The following is a 19,709-nucleotide window of genomic DNA, read 5'->3' as shown; positions in this document are numbered from 1 at the left end:
GCTCTGTCTCATATGGTTGGTCGCTGTTCTACAATGTTACTTGATTTACACACAATTTGTTCAGGTAACTTGTAGTATAAACATTAGTTTAAAATCAATGTTATCACAAGTTAAAGAACTACGGTTACAAGAACGCTAGGATAAAGAAAACATAGTTCATCATAGCTGTAAATTTAGCATTTATTTGGTGTGCTATTGGCCAGTTTCGACATGGGCGCCATTAAAATCTCTTTTGCAGTAACTTTTGACCAATTTGTCACCACACCATGTGGAGACGCAAATCAGTATTAGCATGCTCTGTGTCGAATATTATCGAAAATATAGTAAAATATGTGGAAGATCCACGTATAGCACAACTTGAGAGCGAAGTGACATCCCTTCCCGACAGATCCACATAATATGTGCGAAGTGCAAATAATACGTTGGTTATATCAGCATACAGCTTTTAGTGGGACTTGACATTCGAGATTAGTTAACTTCACTCTAGCTGTAACTATAACATTATTCTAAACAACATTACACATATTCAACTGTATTAAATTAATCGACCTTAACGATCATTGTAGCTTTGGTATATGTTATGTCACATCTTTGAAACTTCTTTAATACTCTCTGATAGCTAGCTACTAAATACAGCAGTGATCTCTGACTTACAGGCATACAGGTGTAGAATCTATGAGATTGTTGACAGTGAGTGTTTGAGTAGTGTTGTGGGGAATATTTGTGTATTGTAGGTCACGGAGAAAAACATGGAAACCAAACCACAGAAAATGCCCAAAGTGGCAAAAGTGAGTGTTTTCGATCTGTTTTTGAATTACTTGAAAATAAATTTGAGAAACTGCACATTTGCCGTCTGTTTAACCAATGTTTACATATTTGTTTGATGTTCTGCATACGTTTTGCTGTTTCAGGTAAAAAATAAAGCACCAGCAGAAATCCAGATTACAGCAGAACAACTTCTGCGTGAAGCGAAGGAAAGGGATCTTGAGATACTACCGCCGGTACGTCGACAGCGAAATTTGAATTATGATAAATGGTATTCTGTACTGTGTGCATATTAATAACAAACCATTAATTTCTTTCCTTAGCCTCCAAAACAAAAAATCTCTGATCCAGAAGAATTAGCGGATTACCAGCATAGGAAGCGAAGAGGTTTTGAAGACAGCCTAAGAAAGAACAGGACAGTTATCAGCAACTGGATAAAATACGCACAATGGGAAGAAAGTCAGAAGGAAATCCAAAGGTACCAATGTCGTGAGTTATCTTCAGGAAACAACCTGTTTGTTGCATGTGTTAGGGAAATGTGACACAGGACATTGTTTACAGAGAACAGTGTAAAAAAATTATCTTCTGTTTCCTGCACTCAACAGCTTCTTTCCAACGTGTATGTTTTGTGCCTTTGATCTAGATGCTAATTTACAGCATTCATGTGAATTACATTATTGTTGCAAAAAATAGTTTTCATTAGTGGGTATCAATTTTGAATACCTATAAACATGTCTGTAGAAATATATATTGTAATGTGAGTTTTATATTAGCCTACTTTACACTTCTCAGAAGTAATTATTCTAAGACTTTGAATATACTTTTTCTCTCATATCCTGATAGACACATGTTGCACATAAATGTTTGTTTTCAGAGCACGCTCCATTTACGAACGTGCATTGGATGTAGATCATCGCAACATTACCCTTTGGTTGAAGTATACCGAAATGGAAATGCGGAACAGACAAGTAAACCATGCGCGCAATCTATGGGACAGAGCAGTCACTATACTACCTCGTGCCAATCAGTTTTGGTACAAATACACATATATGGAAGAAATGCTGGGGAACATAGCGGGTACGTGTGTGTGCATGTTTTAGAAATCTATGAGAACTGCTTTTTTTCTAGTCATGAAAAATTGGCAGTATACTACTGTCTTCATAGAATTTTGTGTTTGTTCATACTGCATATTGCACAAAGCAATTGTTGTAGTAGCTGCAGTATATGTGAAGTTGTGATGGAGTGTACTTTTCACATCAGCATGCCACCAGTGTTGTAAAGTACAATAAGTGCCTGTTCACCAGAGAAGAATGCCAACTTCATAGTCTCATTCCTGGACAGCATTGCTGCTTTCAATTTTTGCTGCAAGTAGAGAGACATAATATGGAAAATTCCAAATAAATGCCCGATATCCAAGCAGCTGACAATTTGTATAGCACATGTCAACAGTAAATGGAAAAGTCAATTTGCTCGAATCAATTTTGCACTAAAGAATGATGACTGAAATAAAATCTTAATCACTTTCGCTGCTGGCTGAGGTCTCGCTGCTGCTATTGCAGTCATCTACTCGTCTACGTGGATCAGCAATGCTTTTATTGCTGTGTCAAGATGGTGGGCTCTTTCTAGATAATTGTTTTTGTGTACGTGACTCGCCGAGTTCCTTCAGGCACTTTGAGAAACACATTCCAAAGCAAAGTGACACAACTGTAAAGTACCATTTATTTTAAAATTCTTGTTCTCCTTTGCTACCTTGTTTTTGACAGATGCCGATATAAGTTCAATGGCGTTCAGTTTGCAGTGCCCTACAGGCAACCACAGAAGTTTAATTTCCTTGTCCACTGATCACAGTATGCTTTCCAAAAGGTATTCCTGCACCCTGAAGTGCAGTCGCAAATGTTCCAGTTAGTCAGCTTTAGTGAATTCCTCATATGATATGGCATTCGATGGAAGCTCTGTATTACTGCTTTCCATCAATTCAATAATAGGATCCTTTCTCCATTTTGTAGATGGATTTTGTGATGTAGAATTTATCATTGTGTGATATGGAGCCTGATATAAAACGATCACAGATCTGTTTGGTAATTTTTCGATAGCACTCTTAAACCACTCCAACCATTCCACTCTTGAACAGTTGGTCTGTGATAATCATATCCATTTTCTGATGCACAAGGCATTTTTTATTCCTGCCAACCAAACAGTCTGGAATGATTCACACCACACCACCTCAAATCAGTGTCGTGGACATGTTTTATTTTTCACAAAAATTCTTCTCTTTTTCTTGCTACCTGATTATTTTTCATCAGCACAGGTTTTTCATTGAACATTTTGTATCTGCAACCCAATTTTCAAATAGCATGCCAAAAGGTTGTTTCACTCATATTGGTAAAATCATCCACTTCAACCTTCAACTTTTCCTTCACAGCTGTCACTGTTGGAAACTGATTTTCCAGATAAGTCATGAATGTTTCTTCTTGTGACTCCCTGTATAAACTCGTCCAAACTTCTGTCGCCTGCCAGAACTCTCTCTCTCTCTCTCTCTCTCTCTCTCTCTCTCTCTCTCTCTCTCTCTCTCTCTCTCTCTCTTAGATAAGACATGAAATTTCTCTATATTCTCTTGAAATTTGTTTCACTGTACTTTGTACTTTCACTAATAGAGACTTCAGAAGATCTCTTTACTGGCTGTGGTACGGAACTGATTGCACCGTGTTCTTTTTTGGCCTCAAAGTAAGCATGCACACTGATCACAATAGAGTTTTCCCAAATCTATATATGATGCATAGTTTCATGCAAGAACAAGATGACTTATCATGTTATACAAAAACGAGCATGATTGTTTCCTGTCTGACAGGAAGCTGCGATGTAAATACCGCAGCAATGAGCAGTAAAGTGGAAGCACTGTACAGGGGTCTGGCAACATAAAACATATGAACATACAGCACAGAGAAATGCCAAAACAAATAAATTAAAGATGTAGATTTAAGTGCACAAAAACATAATAGCTGTGAAAAGCAGCAACAGAGCTTGTATTTATGCTTTTTGTCTTGTAAAAAAGTATCACCATTAGGCAAATTGCTGCAATCTGCACCCACAATTATTAGGACAAAACAACTAATTGGAAAGGAAGGACAATTCGTCTCAAAGTTGAGTTTGCTTTTATCAGTAAACTGTGCAAAAGAACTTTTTCTCGTAATTGTTGTTGACTTCTATGAATCCTCAAATTTGACACTCACCGAAAAATGGTCAGAAAAGCACACATTCTCTTAAATATTATCGCGTATGCTGCCCCCTTTTCAACTAAAGTGTAATATTCGTATGCCAAGTAAAAGTAGACATTTTCATGATTCTAGTGAGGTATATCACATTGATGTTTGTCATGCAATGTGACCAGAAATGTGCTCCAAGTCAGGGGTCAATCATTAAGAAATGGACAATAGCCAGCTTCCAGGAAAACCTTGGCATTTCTATCCTTTCCTTGGCCCTTTCCTTTCAGCAGAAGAAAAGACAATCATACACAATGTGAAAACAGATCGGTGTGTAATCATCCTCCTTGCAGACAAAGGTTGCACCAATGTCAGGATGAGTTGTTGTGACTATCTGACAAAAGGCATCTGCCACAATTTTGACTCCTCCACCTACAAGCTCTGTCAAAGCAATCCTATCATGGAAGTGCAACATAACTGCCAATCCTTACAGGAACCCATAGGACCTTCCCAGAGCCTTTCCCGTGAGTCCATCTCCCTCCTCACCCCAACAATGCCTTGTATGTGCTCCCCAAAAACCCACAAACACAACAATCCTGAATGTTACATTGTTGCTGGCTGTTGTATTCCCGCTAAAGAATGTCCTCTATAGCTCACTAACACCTCCAGTCAATTGTTTGAAATCTAACTTCCCACATCAAAGATACTAGCCACTTCCTTCACTAACTTTTCGCCATCCCCACTCCTTCGCTTCCTGGATCCCTACTTGTTATTATACACCAAAATCGCCCATGCCCATGGCCTTGCCACTATCGAATGCCACCTCTCCCAACATCCTTCAGACTCCAAACCCAGTACCTCATTCATTATACATTTTACCAACTATATCCTGACCCACTGCCAAACAGTTTATGGCCTATCTAGGGGAAACCTTAGACTCCCAAAACTACCAACCCCAGCTCTGGTTCAGGTTCATTGATAATATCTTTGTGACGTGGATGCCCTATTCCTTCCAACATCTTCACCTGGTCCTTCGTTACCTAATGTGCCACCTTCCTTAACACTAATTTCAATCTCTTTGATGGTTCTATCCACACCTCCGACCACATTAAACCAAGTAACTACCAGCAGTACCTGCATTTTGACAGCTGCCATCCATTCCATACCAAAAAATGCTTACCATACAGCCTAGCCACCCATGGAAGATGATTCTGCAGTGATGAGAACTACCTTGCGCAGTACGCTGAAGGCCTCACAGAGGCCTTCACCAACAGGCAATAACCTCCAAATCTAGTCCACAAATTGATTTCCTGTCCCATATCCTCATATACCCCCAGTCCTCACGCTATGCCCAAGAATTAGCTACAAAGGAACACCCTCGCGTAATCCGGTAACACCCTGGACTGAAACGACTGAATTATATCCTTTGCTGTGGATTTGATTCTCTCTCTCTCTCTCCCTCTCTCCGGCCTCGAAATGAGGGCCATCCTATCTTAGATCCTACCCACATGCCTGTGTTGTTCTGTCGCCTACCCAACCTCCACAATATCGTAGTCCATCGGTATGTCACTCTCACTCCCACCCCGTCACTACAGGGATCACAACCCTGTGGCAGATAAAGGTGCAAGACCTGCCCACTCCATTCACCCAGCATTCTGTACTCTAATTCTGTCACAGGTCTGTGAAAGCAACCATGTCATATACCAACCACACTGCCATCAGTTGTCCATCTGTGGGTGAGGAGCCACCACCAAACTGTTGTTAAGAACAATGCTGACCATCCAGTGAATCAACATGAAGCTGTACAGAATTTGTTGAATTTCAAAGGCTGCTTCACATTCAGAACCTTTTATCCAACACTAGCTTCTCTGAAGTATGCAGATTGGAGTTATCCTTTCAACACATCCTCCACTCCCATTATCATCTCCCCCTGCAGGCCTGGGGGTTAGAATAGGCCCCAGGTATCCCTGCCTGTCGTAAAAGGCAACTAAAAGGAGTCTCTCAATTTTCGGCCCTATAAGTTCAGATCCCATTTTGTGGTTTGACCTGCCACTTTCCAAATTGTACAGAAGTGCTGGCCATATGGGGAAGGATGCCTTACGTGGTGCATGAGTTATCCGTAGTGCTCTTAAAATCGATTTGTTGAACCTCCTGTCCACCTGCAATTCATCTATTTGGTCGAGGACACTTTCTTGGATTATGTCCTCTTGTTCCATTGTCTCATGCCTCCTTTGCCCCCATGATAATATTGGATTTCTCTGCGGGCAGTATCCAGTGTGGTAGCTAGCCCATTGTGGTGGGTCCATCATGTACCCATTTGGTGGTAGCCCCCTGACAACACAGGGATCACACTGCTGATGCCTGAGATGTAAACTCCCCAGATATGGTAAGGAGTAGATGCCTGTCTTCCTGGGGCATCAGGACTCTCGGCTACAGCCATCATGCCAGGTGGCCTGCGCTGTAGCTGGGTGGCACCCATGGGAGAGCCCCTGATTGGAGTGGCTGGCATCAGGGCAGATGACCCCCAATGAAGGGGACTAAGTCATCTCTTTTTGGTGGCTGTACTGTGCCAGCAGCCTCTAAGGAGGTCAAGATTGAGTATAGTGCTGATAGGTATGACCCTAAATCATTTCCCCTCCCTCCTACACCGTGGGAGGAATGTAGGGCTACAAAAAGAAGAGAGCCATATTTGCCTCGGTATTTAGTGTGTAGCAGAATGGACAGGGACTCCTCTCTACCTGTGAAGCCTCAATTTTTTGTTGAATATCTTGAGGATAAGTTTGGAGAAGTGACAGCTTTGTCCAAGATGAGAAGTGTGGTGCAGCCTTGATTCAGACAGCATCTCCAGCCCAATCCCGGGTGTTACTCACTTTGACTGACTCCCCATAAAAGCCTCATCAAGGTCCAGGGGATTATTTTTCATCATTACATCCTCTTGCAGTCTGACGACGAGCTCCACGCCAGTCTAAAACCGTGAGGTGTTCATTTCATCTGTCGAGTTTACAGGTGACCCAAAGACAAGAGGGTTGCTACTGGGGCCTTCATCATGGCCTTTAAGGGTGATTCATTGCCTGAAAAAGTCAAGGTGGTGGTTTACCACATGTCGAGACTGCGGACATCCACTGCATCTAGATACTCCCTGTGTGCCTCCTCCCACTTGTATCATCTGTGGAGAGCAGCACTCGCCCTGCTCACCAGACTGCACAGTACTCCAAAAGGAGTGGAAAATCGTGGAGTACAAGACTCGGGACTGTTTAACTTACCAAGAGGCTATTGTAAATTGAATGATTAGGCCCTGTTCGGTTGATGTCCACATACGCTACAGCTACATTACCATTGCCATCACAAGTACCAGTCTTCCCTTTCACTGTGCCATGAACAGTTTCCCCTCCGGGCCTCCAGAATACACCTGCCCCCTTGGTAGTAGAGTGAAAATCTCCTTCCGTTGCCCCCGAAGTACCTACTTCAGGAACAAGACTCCCACTCCCTCCGAGGGGGGCGGGAATGCGTTGGACATCGGTCCCCTCCCTCCAGCTGGAGAAGCAACAGGCTCCTCTCGTGGTGCGGAAGGGCTCCCTTTGGACCCTCTCTCCCAAGGTCTCCACTAGTGCCAGAGCAGACTCTCGCTAGTGACTAAAGGAGCCAAAAGTTGCTGGACGAAGAGCTTCCCAGTCCTGTCTGGTGGCCCCAACACCACCACTCCCTACCAGTTCTGCACCTGCGGGTGAGGTGGAGATCTCGGAGTCTCCTGATGACCTGGATGTCACTGGTGCCTCATCAACAATAGGATCCAATGAACCTGTGCCCCTTCAATCCCCTCTTGAAGCTGTGGCTAAGGACGTTGCAGGAAATAACTGTCTGCAACATATATCTTCCTGCAAATGGTACAGTACCCCTGAACGCATTGGCTGCACTGAATCATCACCCATAACCCCTTGTGGGGTGGCACTGTGCTTACTGACCGGGGTAGAGATGCTGAAACATTCTGTGTCAACTCGACCTCTGCCTCTTAAATACTGGGGCCCCCATACATTTCAGTGTGGCTCATGGCACTTACTCGGCCATTGATATATCCCTCTGCAGTCCAGGGCTGGAGAGCCCACAATGACTTGTGTGGTAGTGACCACTTTCCCATCTTCCTGCCACTCCCCCGGATGTCTACTGACATGGGCTTTAAACAGGCAGACTGGGAAGTTTTCGCCTCTGCTGTCACCGTTTAATCTTCCCCACAAGGTAACATCAATGTGCTAGTTGAGCAGGTCCCTAGAATGATCGTTTCTGCGGCAGGAAACACGATTTCTTGTTCTTTAGCGTGCCCCCAGTGAAAGTCAGTACCTTGGTGGTTGCTGGAAATCACTGAGGCTATTAAAGAGCAAGGGCGAGCTCTACAGCGACATAAGTGGCAGCCTTCCCTAGAGCACCTAATAGCTTTTAAACGGCTCCATGCCCACATTCGCCTTCTTATATAAAGATGGAAACAGGCGTGTTGGGAGAGGTATGTCTCGACCATTGGGTGCCATACATCACTGTCCCAAGTATGGACGAACATGAGACATGTTTGTGGGTACCAGACCCCGACAGGTGTTACTGGCATTAACATCAATGGCGTGTTATCTACTGACACAAGTGCAATTGCCTAGCACTTTGCTGAGTCTCCATGTCAGAGAATTGTTGTTGTTGTTGTTGTTGTTGTTGTTGTTGTCTTCAGTCCTGAGACTGATTTGATGCAGCTCTCCATGCTACTCTATCCTGTGCAAGCTTCATCATCTCCCAGTACCTACTGCAACCTACATCCTTCTGAATCTGCTTAGTGTATTTATCTCTTGGTCTCCCCCTACGATTTTTACCCTCCACGCTGCCCTCCAATGCTAAATTTGTGTTCCCTTGATGCCTCAAAACATGTCCTACTAACCGATCCCTTCTTCTAGTCAAGTTGTGCCACAAACTTCTCTTCTCCCCAATCCTATTCAATACCTCCTCATTAGTTACGTGATCTATCCACCTTATCTTCAGCATTCTTCTGCAGCACCACATTTCGAAAGCTTCTATTCTCTTCTTGTCCAAACTAGTTATCGTCCATGTTTCACTTCCATACGTGGCTACACTCCAAACAAATACTTTCAGAAACAACTTCCTGATACATAAATCTATATTCAATGCTAACAAATTTCTCTTCTTCAGAAACGATTTTCCTGGCCATTGCCAGTCTACATTTTATATCCTCTCTACTTCGACAATCATCAGTTATTTTGCTCCCCAAATAGCAAAACTCCTTTACTACTTCAAGTGTCTCATTTCCTAATCTAATTCCCTCAGCATCACCTGATTTAATTTGACTACAACCCATTATCCTCGTTTTGCTTTTGTTGATGTTCATCTTATATCCTCCTTTCAAGACACTGTCCATTCCGTTCAACTGCTCTTCCAAGTCCTTTGCCGTCTCTGACAGAATTACAATGTCATCGGCGAACCTCAAAGTTTGTACTTATTCTCCATGAATTTTAATATCTACTCCAAATTTTTCTTTTGTTTCCTTTACTGCTTGCTCAATATATAGATTGAATAACATCGGGGAGAGGCTACAACCCTGTCTCACTCCCTTCCCAACCACTGCTTCCCTTTCATGCCCCTCGACTCTAATAACTGCCATCTGGTTTCTGTACAAACTGTAAATAGCCTTTCGCTCCCTGTATTTTACCCCTGCCACTTTCAGAATTTGAAAGAGAGTATTCCAGTCAACATTGTCAAAAGCTTTCTCTAAGTCTACAAATGCTAGAAATGTAGGTTTGCCTTTTCTTAATCTTTCTTCTAAGATAAGTCGTAAGGTCAGTATTGCTTCACGTGTTCCAACATTTCTACGGAATCCAAACTGTTCCTCCCCGAGGTCCGCATCTACCAGTTTTTCCATTTGTCTGTAAAGAATTCACGTTAGTATTTTGCAGCTGTGACTTATTAAACTGATAGTTCGGTAATTTTCACATCTGTCAGCACCTGCTTTCTTTGGGATTGGAATTATTATATTCTTCTTGAAGTCTGAGGGTATTTCGCCTGTCTCATACATCTTGCTTACCAACTGGTAGAGTTTTGTCATGACTGGCTCTCCCAAGGCCATCAGTAGTTCTAATGGAATGTTGTCTACTCCGGGTGCCTTGTTTCGACTCGGGTCTTTCAGTGCTCTGTCAAACTCTTCACGCAGTATCTTATCTCCCATTTCGTCTTCATCTACATCCTCTTCCATTTCCATAATATTGTCTTCAAGCCCATCGCCCTTGTATAGACCCTCTATATACTCCTTCCACCTTTCTGCTTTCCCTTCTTTGCTTAGAACTGGGTTTCCATCTGAGCTCTTGATGTTCATACATGTGGTTCTCTTCTCTCCAAAGGTCTCTTTAATTTTCCTGTAGGCAGTATCTATCTTACCCCTAGTGAGATAAGCTTCTACATCCTTACATTTTTCCTCTAGCCATCTCTGCTTAGCCATTTTGCACTTCCTGTCGATCTCATTTTTGAGACGTCTGTATTCCTTTTTGCCTGCTTCATTTACTGCATTTTTATATTTTCTCCTTTCATCAATTTAATTCAATATTTCTTCTGTTACCCAAGGATTTCTACCAGCCCTCGTCTTTTTACCTACTTTATCCTCAGCTGCCTTCACTACTTCATCCCTCAAAGCTACCCATTCTTCTTCTACTGTATTTCTTTGCCCTATTCTTGTTAATTGTTCCCTTATGCTCTCCCTGAAGCTCTGTACAACCTCTGGTTGTTTCAGTTTATCCAGGTCCCATCTCCTTAATTTCCCACCTCTTTGCAGTTTCTTCAGTTTTAACCTACAGGTCATAACCAATAGATTGGGGTCAGAGTCCACATCTGCCCCTGGAAATGTCCTACAATTTAAAACCTGATTCCTAAATCTCTGTCTTACCATTATATAATCTATCTGATACCTTTTAGTATCCCCCAGCATTTCACACCCCCAAATGGCAAGTGGAAAGGAAAACCCTTTTGTTCACTGAATGTCACAGTGAACCTTATAATAATAATAATAATAATAATAAGAGTGGTAGCTTCTCAGTGTCTTTCATTGCTCTGACACAGCTCCTGGGCCAGATTGGATCCAAAGTCACATAATCAAACATTTCTTATCCAACAACAAGTGACATCTCCTCATCATCTCTAACCGGGTTTGCTGCGATGGTGCCTTTCCATCGCAGTGGCGAGAGAGGCCCTTCATTCCAGAGCTCAGACCCAGTAAAACCTGCTTGGTGTGGATAGCTATCGATCCATCAGCCTTACCAACGTTCTTTGTAAGCTGTTAGAATGTATGTTAAGTCGGCCATTGTGTTGGGTCCTGGAGTCATGTGGCCTAGTGGCTTCATGCCAGGGCAGTTTCTGTCAGGGTCGCTCTACCATTGATAATCTAGTTTCCCTCGAGTCTGCCATTCAAACATGCTTTTCCAGATGCCGACACCTGGTTGCCGTCTTTTTTGATGTACGAAAAGCTTACGACACGACCTGGCGACATCATATCCTTGCCACATTATATTATTGGGGTCTCCAGGACCCGCTCCCAATTTTTATCCAAAATTTCCTCTCGCTCTGTACTTTCCGAGTCCAAGTTGGTGCTTCCCGTAGTTCCAGGAGTGTATCTCTATTTTTAGTTGCCATTAACAGTCTAGCAGCAGCTGATGGGCCTTTGGTCTCAATTTCTCTGTATGCAGACGACTTCTGCAGTTCGTACTGCTCCGCCAGTACTGGTGTTGCCAAGTGGCACCTACAGGGAGCCATCCCCAAGGTGCAGTCATGGGCTCTAGCCCACGGCGTCCAGTTTTCAGCTGCGAAGTTGTGGGTCATGCACTTATCTTGATGTTGTGCTGATAATCTGGAACTAGAACTTTACCTTAATGACGATCCACTCACTGTACTCCAGTCATACCGATTCTTGGGGCTGGTTTTAGACGCCCAATTGACATGGCTTCCTAATCTTCGTCATCTGAAGCGGAAGTGCTGGTAGCACCTCAATGCCCTCCGCAGCCTGGGCAACACCAACCAGGGTGCAGGTCATTCTATGCAGCTGCAGTTCTACAGAGCCTTGACTATGGGAGTCTAGTTTATGGTTCGGCGGCACTCTCAGTGTTGCGTTTACTTGATCCAGTGTACCACTGTGATGGTTGACTGGCAACAGGAGCTTTTAGGATGAGTCTGGTGACCAGCGTCCTGATGGACACTGGAGTCCCTCCATTGAAGGTTAGGCATGCACAACTGCTCACCAGCTACATTGCATCCATTCATAGTTCTCCTGAGCATCCAAGTTACCACCTCCTTTTCCCACCTATGGCTGTTCATCTCCCACATTGGAGGCAGAGGTCAGGGCATAAGATCGTGGTTCACGTCTGATGTCTTCTGTCTGAAGTGGAGCCCTTGCCTTTACCATCTGTACTCGAGTCCATTCATGTACACCTCCACAGTGTACACCTAGGCCGAAGCTCCGCTTGGACCTTTCACATAGTCCTAAGGTCTTAGTTAACCCCGCAGCTCTCTACTGTCACTTCCTCTCGATTCTTGACATGTGCCGGGACCATGAAGTGGTTTACACTGACGGCTTAATGGCTGATAGTCATGTTGGCTTTACATTTGTTCATGGAAGACTTATTGAACAGATGGCTGCAGTGTTTTCACTGCAGAGCTGGGGGCCATATATCATGCTCTTGAGCGCATCCATTCATGCCTTGGCGAGTCGTTTCTTCACTGTACTGACTCCTTGAGCAGCCTACAAGCTATTGACCAATACTACCCTTGCCATCCGTTGGTAGTTACCATCCAGGAGTCCATCTATTCCCTGGAATAGTCCAGTCATTCTGTGGTGCTTGTGTGGACCCCAGGCCATGATGGAATCCCAGGAAATGAACTTTCCGACAGGCTGGCCAAACAGACTACACGGAAACCACTTCTGGAGATCGGCATCCCTGTAACTGACCTGCGATCATTATTATGCAGCAAGGTTTTTCAGCCTTGAGAGATGAAATGGCATAATCTCAGTATGCACAACAAACTGCATGCCCTTAAGGAGACTACAAATGTGTATAAGACCTTCATACAGGCCTCTTGCAGGGACTCTGTGGTTCTCTTCCAGCTCCTCATTGGCCATGTGTGATTAACACATGGCTACCTCATCCGTTTTGAGGACCCACCTTGGTGTCACTGTGGTTCACGTATGACTATTGTTCACATCTTGATGGACTGCCCACTTTTAGCCATTCTGTGGCGGACTTTTAACCTTTCCAGCACCCTGCCTTTGGTGTTGTGCGACAATACCTCAATAGCAGATTTAGTTTTATGTTTTGTTCATGCGGGGAGTTTTTATCATACCATTTAAGGATGGGCATTTAGCCTTCTCTCTGAGGTTGTCACCCTCGGTCCACTTTAACTCTGTCGCACTTTCTCTGCATTTGTTTGACTTGGTGGTCGTCTTTTCCCTTCATGTATCCATCTCACCTTATATTTTTGGGGTGCACATTTTAATGCGTTTGCAGAGTGGCTTGGTCATCCTCCCTTTTTTTTCCCAGCCAGCCCAGACCATATGCTCTAAGGTTTTAATATCTTCTGCTGCTTTTCCTTGTGGTGTACGTTTTCTTCAATTTTTGTTTGTTCCATTTGTTTTCTTTTTAGGTGTGGTGTTGGATGTTTTTGTACCTTCACCATTACTTGCCTCAGAAAAAAAGGGACTGATGACCATGTAGTTTGGTCCCTTTATATCCCAAACCAACCCACCAATCCATTATCATCCTGGCCTCTATCTCAGGTAAGCCCCTGTCCCTGCGCCCCCCACCCAACAGTTTCCCCTTCCTCCGTTCTGCCACCCTCTCCAAATTCACGTCTCTATGTCGCCTTCACTGTGCACTGCTTCCTTCTGGCCACTTCAGTCATACCATGTTATGTACCTGCAACACCTCCCTCCTGCATTTCTAGGTGGAAAACTGGCCACCTCTGTCGCAGCTGCTAGCCATTCATCCACAGTCACTCTTTGTGCGTGCCACCTCCCTCTCCCTCTACCCACTCCACCTCACACTGCCCTCAACGGGCACCATGTAGGGGCAGAGGCTCTCTCTCTCTCTCTCTCTCTCTCTCTCTCTCTCTCCCCGTGTGTGTGTGTGTTTTGTAATTACCTTTTTCCTTTACTTATATAAAAAAGCTAACTGTTGGTAATGGTAATAATGTCCCCTTGAGACCTCGGATCTGGGATGTTTGTGTGCAGGTACGCTGGTTCAGTCCCATATTTATGCCCATTGCTTATTTCAGTGTTATTTGATGACATTTTAACAGAGACTGGTTCTACAGAAAATTTCTTATTGAAACCTTAGCAGAGACTGACTGCGCCTGCTTAAAGACATGCATAGGAAGGTTTTTACAAAATATCAGAATACAGAGCAGTTACATACTATATTTAGTAGTAGCACAGAAGGTGAGGATAATAGATAATTTTTATACACGTCTTGCGGTAGAGTTAGTTCATTCAATTATCAACTGTATGTTGTTAAAAAGGCATTAATATGACCTATAGTTTGGAATCGATTTGTAGGCATACAGTTACCTAGCAAAGCTTGGCAAGATTTTCCTAGCAGTCCAGTTTTATAGTTATGATATTTTATTAACTAACTAGTGGTTTTTTAAAAGTAGAGGTGTACATTTTTAGAAACAGAAAAAAATAGAACTATTAGAAAAAGATTTTGAAAGATTTATATTCTAAAATTTGAATGAGTTTTTGAGTAGTGATATTTCCTGAATTTCAAAATTTAGAAATAACATAAAAGATATTCTTTGCATTGAAGAGAATCTGGACTTTCAAATGACGTATGCCAATCCTAAAACAAATACTTATTAGCGGGATTAAATTTTCAAGCGCACATGATTTTTGAATATTAAAAAAATTGAATATTTCCTTAAATACATTCTTTTTACACAATCTACTAATATCATTGTCATTAGGCACGTGTCTGTTGCATTCTGAACAATAAAGATTTTAATATTGAAGTTCATGGGAGAATTTGTTGGAATCATATACACGGCCGTACCTGCCTCATATACTAAAGATTTGCTTGTTTCAGTACTGTAATGAAATAAATACAGTCAACAAAGATTAATCAGATCACACACATCCTATATGATATATACAGCTTTATTTATGTGTAAACCTTTTACTACTTTTGTCAGAATAACTTTATCACATTGTAATCAACATGATACAAAGGATCAAACTCATGTGTGTAAGTGTGTGAGTAACACAGTTTTCTTTCTGACTACAGGTGCAAGACTTGTATTCGAAAGGTGGATGGAATGGGAACCTGATGAACAGGCGTGGCTCACTTATATAAAGTTTGAACTGCGGTACAAGGAGATAGATCGCGCAAGAGGGATATATGAGCGATTTGTCTATGTGCATGCAGAAATCAGAAATTGGATTAAATATGCAAGGTAAGAAGAGACAGCTAGGCCGAATTTCTTGCAGAGTATGACATTTTATCTCTGTGGTTAACAATGGAAGCATAGCACAGTATCTACTAGAATTCCTTAGGTGTAGCATTTATTAAAAAGACGTTATTAGAAACTTTGAAAATTGAATAAAAGTGATTTCAGAGCAGTTGTGTCAACCCACAGTTACTCAGTTAAAGATAGTGCTGCTTGTTAGATACACACTTTTCTCTTCAAGCTAGAAATACTACATAAATACGAGCTGCTCTTGTATAATTTACTGTTTGGTCACAATATTAAGACCTTTTGTGTGGTGGCTGTCAGGAATGGCAGAAAGCGTGCCTTGGCCCTGCATAAGGACTGCCACGGGGGGAGAGTGTAAGCGGAGGGTAGCACAGACTCCTTCCCTCAGTGCTGACCCCATCACCCATGTTCCCTGTTTATACGAAAGCAGAGGTGACACTCGTGGAAATGTTGACAGTACTGAAAGACAAATAAATGCAGTATGTTCTTGTTAACACCAGTTTTCTCTGCAACTGACAGCACCAGTAAGAACAGTTTTCTTATTGTGGGCAAATAGTGATTTGTTGACTGGAGTTGAAATGTGTTTCTGTCCATTATGCATCCTGGACTTGTTGACTAAAACTTACTAAAATTTTTAGAAACTGCCAATTTATTGAGATGAGGTGTATCTGTTCATCTGAAATGCACTTCTTCCACATTGCAGCTTTGTTTCTGAGGCATTTAATTGGTTTATCAAGCTCTCACCATCTCCAGCTGTTTTTTTTCCTGAGTGAGGAAATACGCAGAATCTTTTTCTTTTCTAATAATACTCTCATACTAAAACTGACTGACAGAGTGTCACTGTTGAGCACACTGGACTCGCATAGCGGAGCATGACATTTCAAATACCTGTCCTGCAATCCAGATTTAGGTTTTCTGTGGTTTCCATAAATTGCTCCAGGCAAGTGCTGTTTCTTTGAAAAGGTCACAGCTGATTTCCTTCCCAATGCCTTTGTAACCTGAGCGTGTGATCCTTGTCTACTGACTGCCTTGTCGACAGGATGTTAAACTCTAAAGTTATTTCCTTCCTAAAAATCTGGAAAGTAGACTAGTAACATGACTTACACTTCACTACTTACCATGCTGTGGCTTGCAGAATAAAAGAAATTATAAATATGTGAACTATTTCGTCAGAAAAGGCACACATTAACTATTGATTGTCATAGTTGTTGTTGACTGAGAGTGTATTTAGTACCATGACAGAAAGTTCTTTCTATTGAACAATGTAACAGAACTCATGAGTAAAGCGTAGTATTGGATGCTATGTTAGACATTAAATGCAAACAGACTACTTACCTGGTGTCCAAATTTGCACCTTTTTTTTGCACATTCTCATGAAATTTATACATTGAATATTGACACTAGTTTACTGTTCAGCTGCTTGAATAAAACATGCAGCTTTCCTTCTTGATTTTGCTATAGAGACAGCTATGTACATAATAATTTTTTGTTTAGGTTTGAAGAACAGCATGGATTTATTAGTGGAGCGAGAAAAGTATATGAAAGAGCAGTGGAATTCTATGGTGAAGAAATGATGGATGAGAAATTGTACATTGCATTTGCCAAGTTCGAGGAAGGCCAGAAAGAAGTAAGTATAGCTTTAACATTCAAATTTAAATTTTGTCATCAGTAATTGGCACTAAGGAATGTAACACTTAGCCGTGCCTCTATAATTGCTAATATTAATATCATTGTTACAAGTAAAGTGTATTTCACAAAGAACCTACTAACATTGAGGTAAAAACTTGGCAACAGTGAATGATATGGTGTTCCAACAAGTGGTGTTTCATTTGAGAACACCAAATGAAGTAGATACACAATTTCCTGAGTCAGTTCCAAATATCATCGGCAGGTGGCAACAGTTTCTGCAGTCACCGTACAGTGCCTGCCACGTGAAAGTCCCCACTGCATCACCAAATGAGCATCAACGGAGTTCCCTGGTGCAGTTTAATGGCCAGTATGTGTCTTCCGAAGAAAGTAGATGACACAGTCTGTTTATTGGAACAGTGTGTGTTACTGGTGCTGGAAAATCACTGAACAATTCTCAGTCGTATGATAACAATTCTTGTTTCCAAGATCGCTTTAACTCTGAAAAAGACCCAGAGACGACTTTTTACTACAGATGTCATTGGTCTGGCAACATGGTGTAAGCATTAGTGGGGAATGTTGGATTCACACTAGCTGTATTTACACCAGACGAAATCACAGCAATTACTGCAGTTATTCATCATTGCCAAAAGAGGTCCATGGTGAGAGCTGCAGCTGTGTCCCAGTTAACACCATTCAGTACACATTAAATTCAACAGAACACTTTACACTTGCTTCTGCACAAGATCTATGATCACCAGACCATACCCACCAATGATACAAGGAAGGCACTGGAAATTTTTAGAATGCCATGATTCTTAAAACCAATGAAATTTATTTGTATTTCACAGCTACTCTCGAATATTTTATGAGTTGATTGTCATATTGTTTGTTCAGTAGTTTCTTAATTATCATCTTTTAAAGATTTTGTGTGTACCAAAAAATGAACATGACTGGAGAACACTTGCGGGCTATTATTTTTTACAATTTTAAATCGTAAGTAACTCGACTGCATAGGTCCATTCCATACCTGACCTTAATGACAACTCTTTTGCCTCAGATAAAGGCATGTGGGCAGTAGTGGTTAGGCATTGTTGAACAAAACAATAGTTGAGTACTTTCTGCCAGAAAAGACATACTTAGCTCCAAATGTTCCAGAGAACCAGTGCTGCATAAGGGGAACGAGCGACCATGTCGTCTCACTATTGATAATAACTACCCCTCACACCTATTACTGACATGACAGGTGGTGTCCTTATATTATGTAAAAAAATTCAAACTGCATTATCACTGGAATACCACTAATGGCCATTTGTCAGTGTCAACATGATGTAGGTCACTTGAGATGTCATCTTTGGTACATGAAAATATGTTCATCTTGGTTTAATTGAGAATATGAATGCCTAACAGTTTTGCTTTATGTGTTATTTATGTTAGAATGTCCTTTTATGTGTTACTAGCATTATAAAGGAGTTTAAGAAATTATGAGACAGTATTACTCCCCAGTACTCACTTGAGGAGGTGATGTGTTTAGTATTGTTGAGAGACACGTATAAAAGGAAAAGTGTCAACACTATCCTAGCTTTTGGAACTGTTAGTTCTTGGTGATAGTGCTTGTTAAGAGAGAACTCACTAAAGGTTGAATGGGCCCTCTCATTTTGTGTGAGAGTGAGCTGCTGGTCCTTTTCAGTCTTCTGCGACCTAATCATCTCCTTCTCAAGAAAGGTACTAATTGTGTGTGCCCGACCGAGACTTGAACTCGGGACCTTTGCCTTTCGCGGGCAAGTGCTCTACCATCTGAGCTACCGAAGCACGACTCACGCCCGGTACTCACAGCTTTACTTCTGTCAGTATCTCGTCTCCTACCTTCCAAACTTCACAGAAGCTCTCCTGCGAACCTTGCAGAACTAGCACTCCTGAAAGAAAGGATATAGTGGAGACATGGCTTAGCCACAGCCTGGGGAATGTTTCCAGAATGAGATTTTCACTCTGCAGCCGAGTGTGCGCTGATATAAAACTTCCTGGCAGATTAAAACTGTGGGCCCGACCGAGACTCGAACTCGGGACCTTTCCCTTTCGCGGGCAAGTGCTCTCATTCTGGAAGGTACCAATTGTTTTGAAAGCTAGGATATTGTTGCCACTATTGCTTTCATAAGTGTGTGTGGGAAGATAGTAATATTTCCATTTGAAAGAACTGCCAGTTGAATACTACTGAACCATCATTTTAATAAGTCATATTTGCAGAATACACACAGTTTATTTATTGAAGAATAGAAAATTGGTAGAAGGTGAATATCGTAGAAGATTGTATAAAGGCAAACCTATCTTGATAGCATTTGTAGATTTTTTTAAAAAAAAAAAACCTTTGACAATGTTGACTGGAACACACTCTTTAAAGTTCTGAAGGTAGCAGGGGTAAAATACAGAGAGGGAAATGTTATTTACAGCTAGTATAGAAACCAGAATGTGTTCTGTGAGTTGAAGGGCATGAGAAGGAAGGTGTAGTTGAGAAGGCGGTGAGACAGTGTTATAACCTATGCCCAAAGTTACTTAGTCTGTCCATTTAGCAGTCAGTAAAAGAAACCAATGAGAAATTTGGGAAGGGAGTCGGAAGTTCCTGGAGAAGAA

At 42.0% G+C, this 19,709-nt stretch overlaps 1 protein-coding gene across 1 annotated transcript in view; it reads left to right on the top strand.

The window, feature by feature from the left end:
* Positions 1-641: 641 nt before the first annotated feature.
* Positions 642-19,709, top strand: part of LOC126291727 (protein crooked neck) — an 84,324-nt gene continuing 65,256 nt past the window's right edge. The window contains exons 1-6 of the mRNA XM_049985394.1: positions 642-788; positions 912-1,001; positions 1,089-1,243; positions 1,640-1,842; positions 15,266-15,434; positions 16,950-17,082. Coding sequence (XP_049841351.1) covers positions 750-788; positions 912-1,001; positions 1,089-1,243; positions 1,640-1,842; positions 15,266-15,434; positions 16,950-17,082 — 789 coding nt within the window. The 5' untranslated portion in view covers positions 642-749. The remainder of the gene's footprint in view (positions 789-911; positions 1,002-1,088; positions 1,244-1,639; positions 1,843-15,265; positions 15,435-16,949; positions 17,083-19,709) is intronic.

This window comes from Schistocerca gregaria, chromosome 9, assembly GCF_023897955.1.
Source record: "Schistocerca gregaria isolate iqSchGreg1 chromosome 9, iqSchGreg1.2, whole genome shotgun sequence".
Taxonomy (NCBI): Eukaryota; Metazoa; Arthropoda; class Insecta; order Orthoptera; family Acrididae; genus Schistocerca; species Schistocerca gregaria.
The sequence above is the reverse complement of the archived record's forward strand: the minus strand, read 5'-3'. Positions and strand labels throughout refer to the sequence as shown.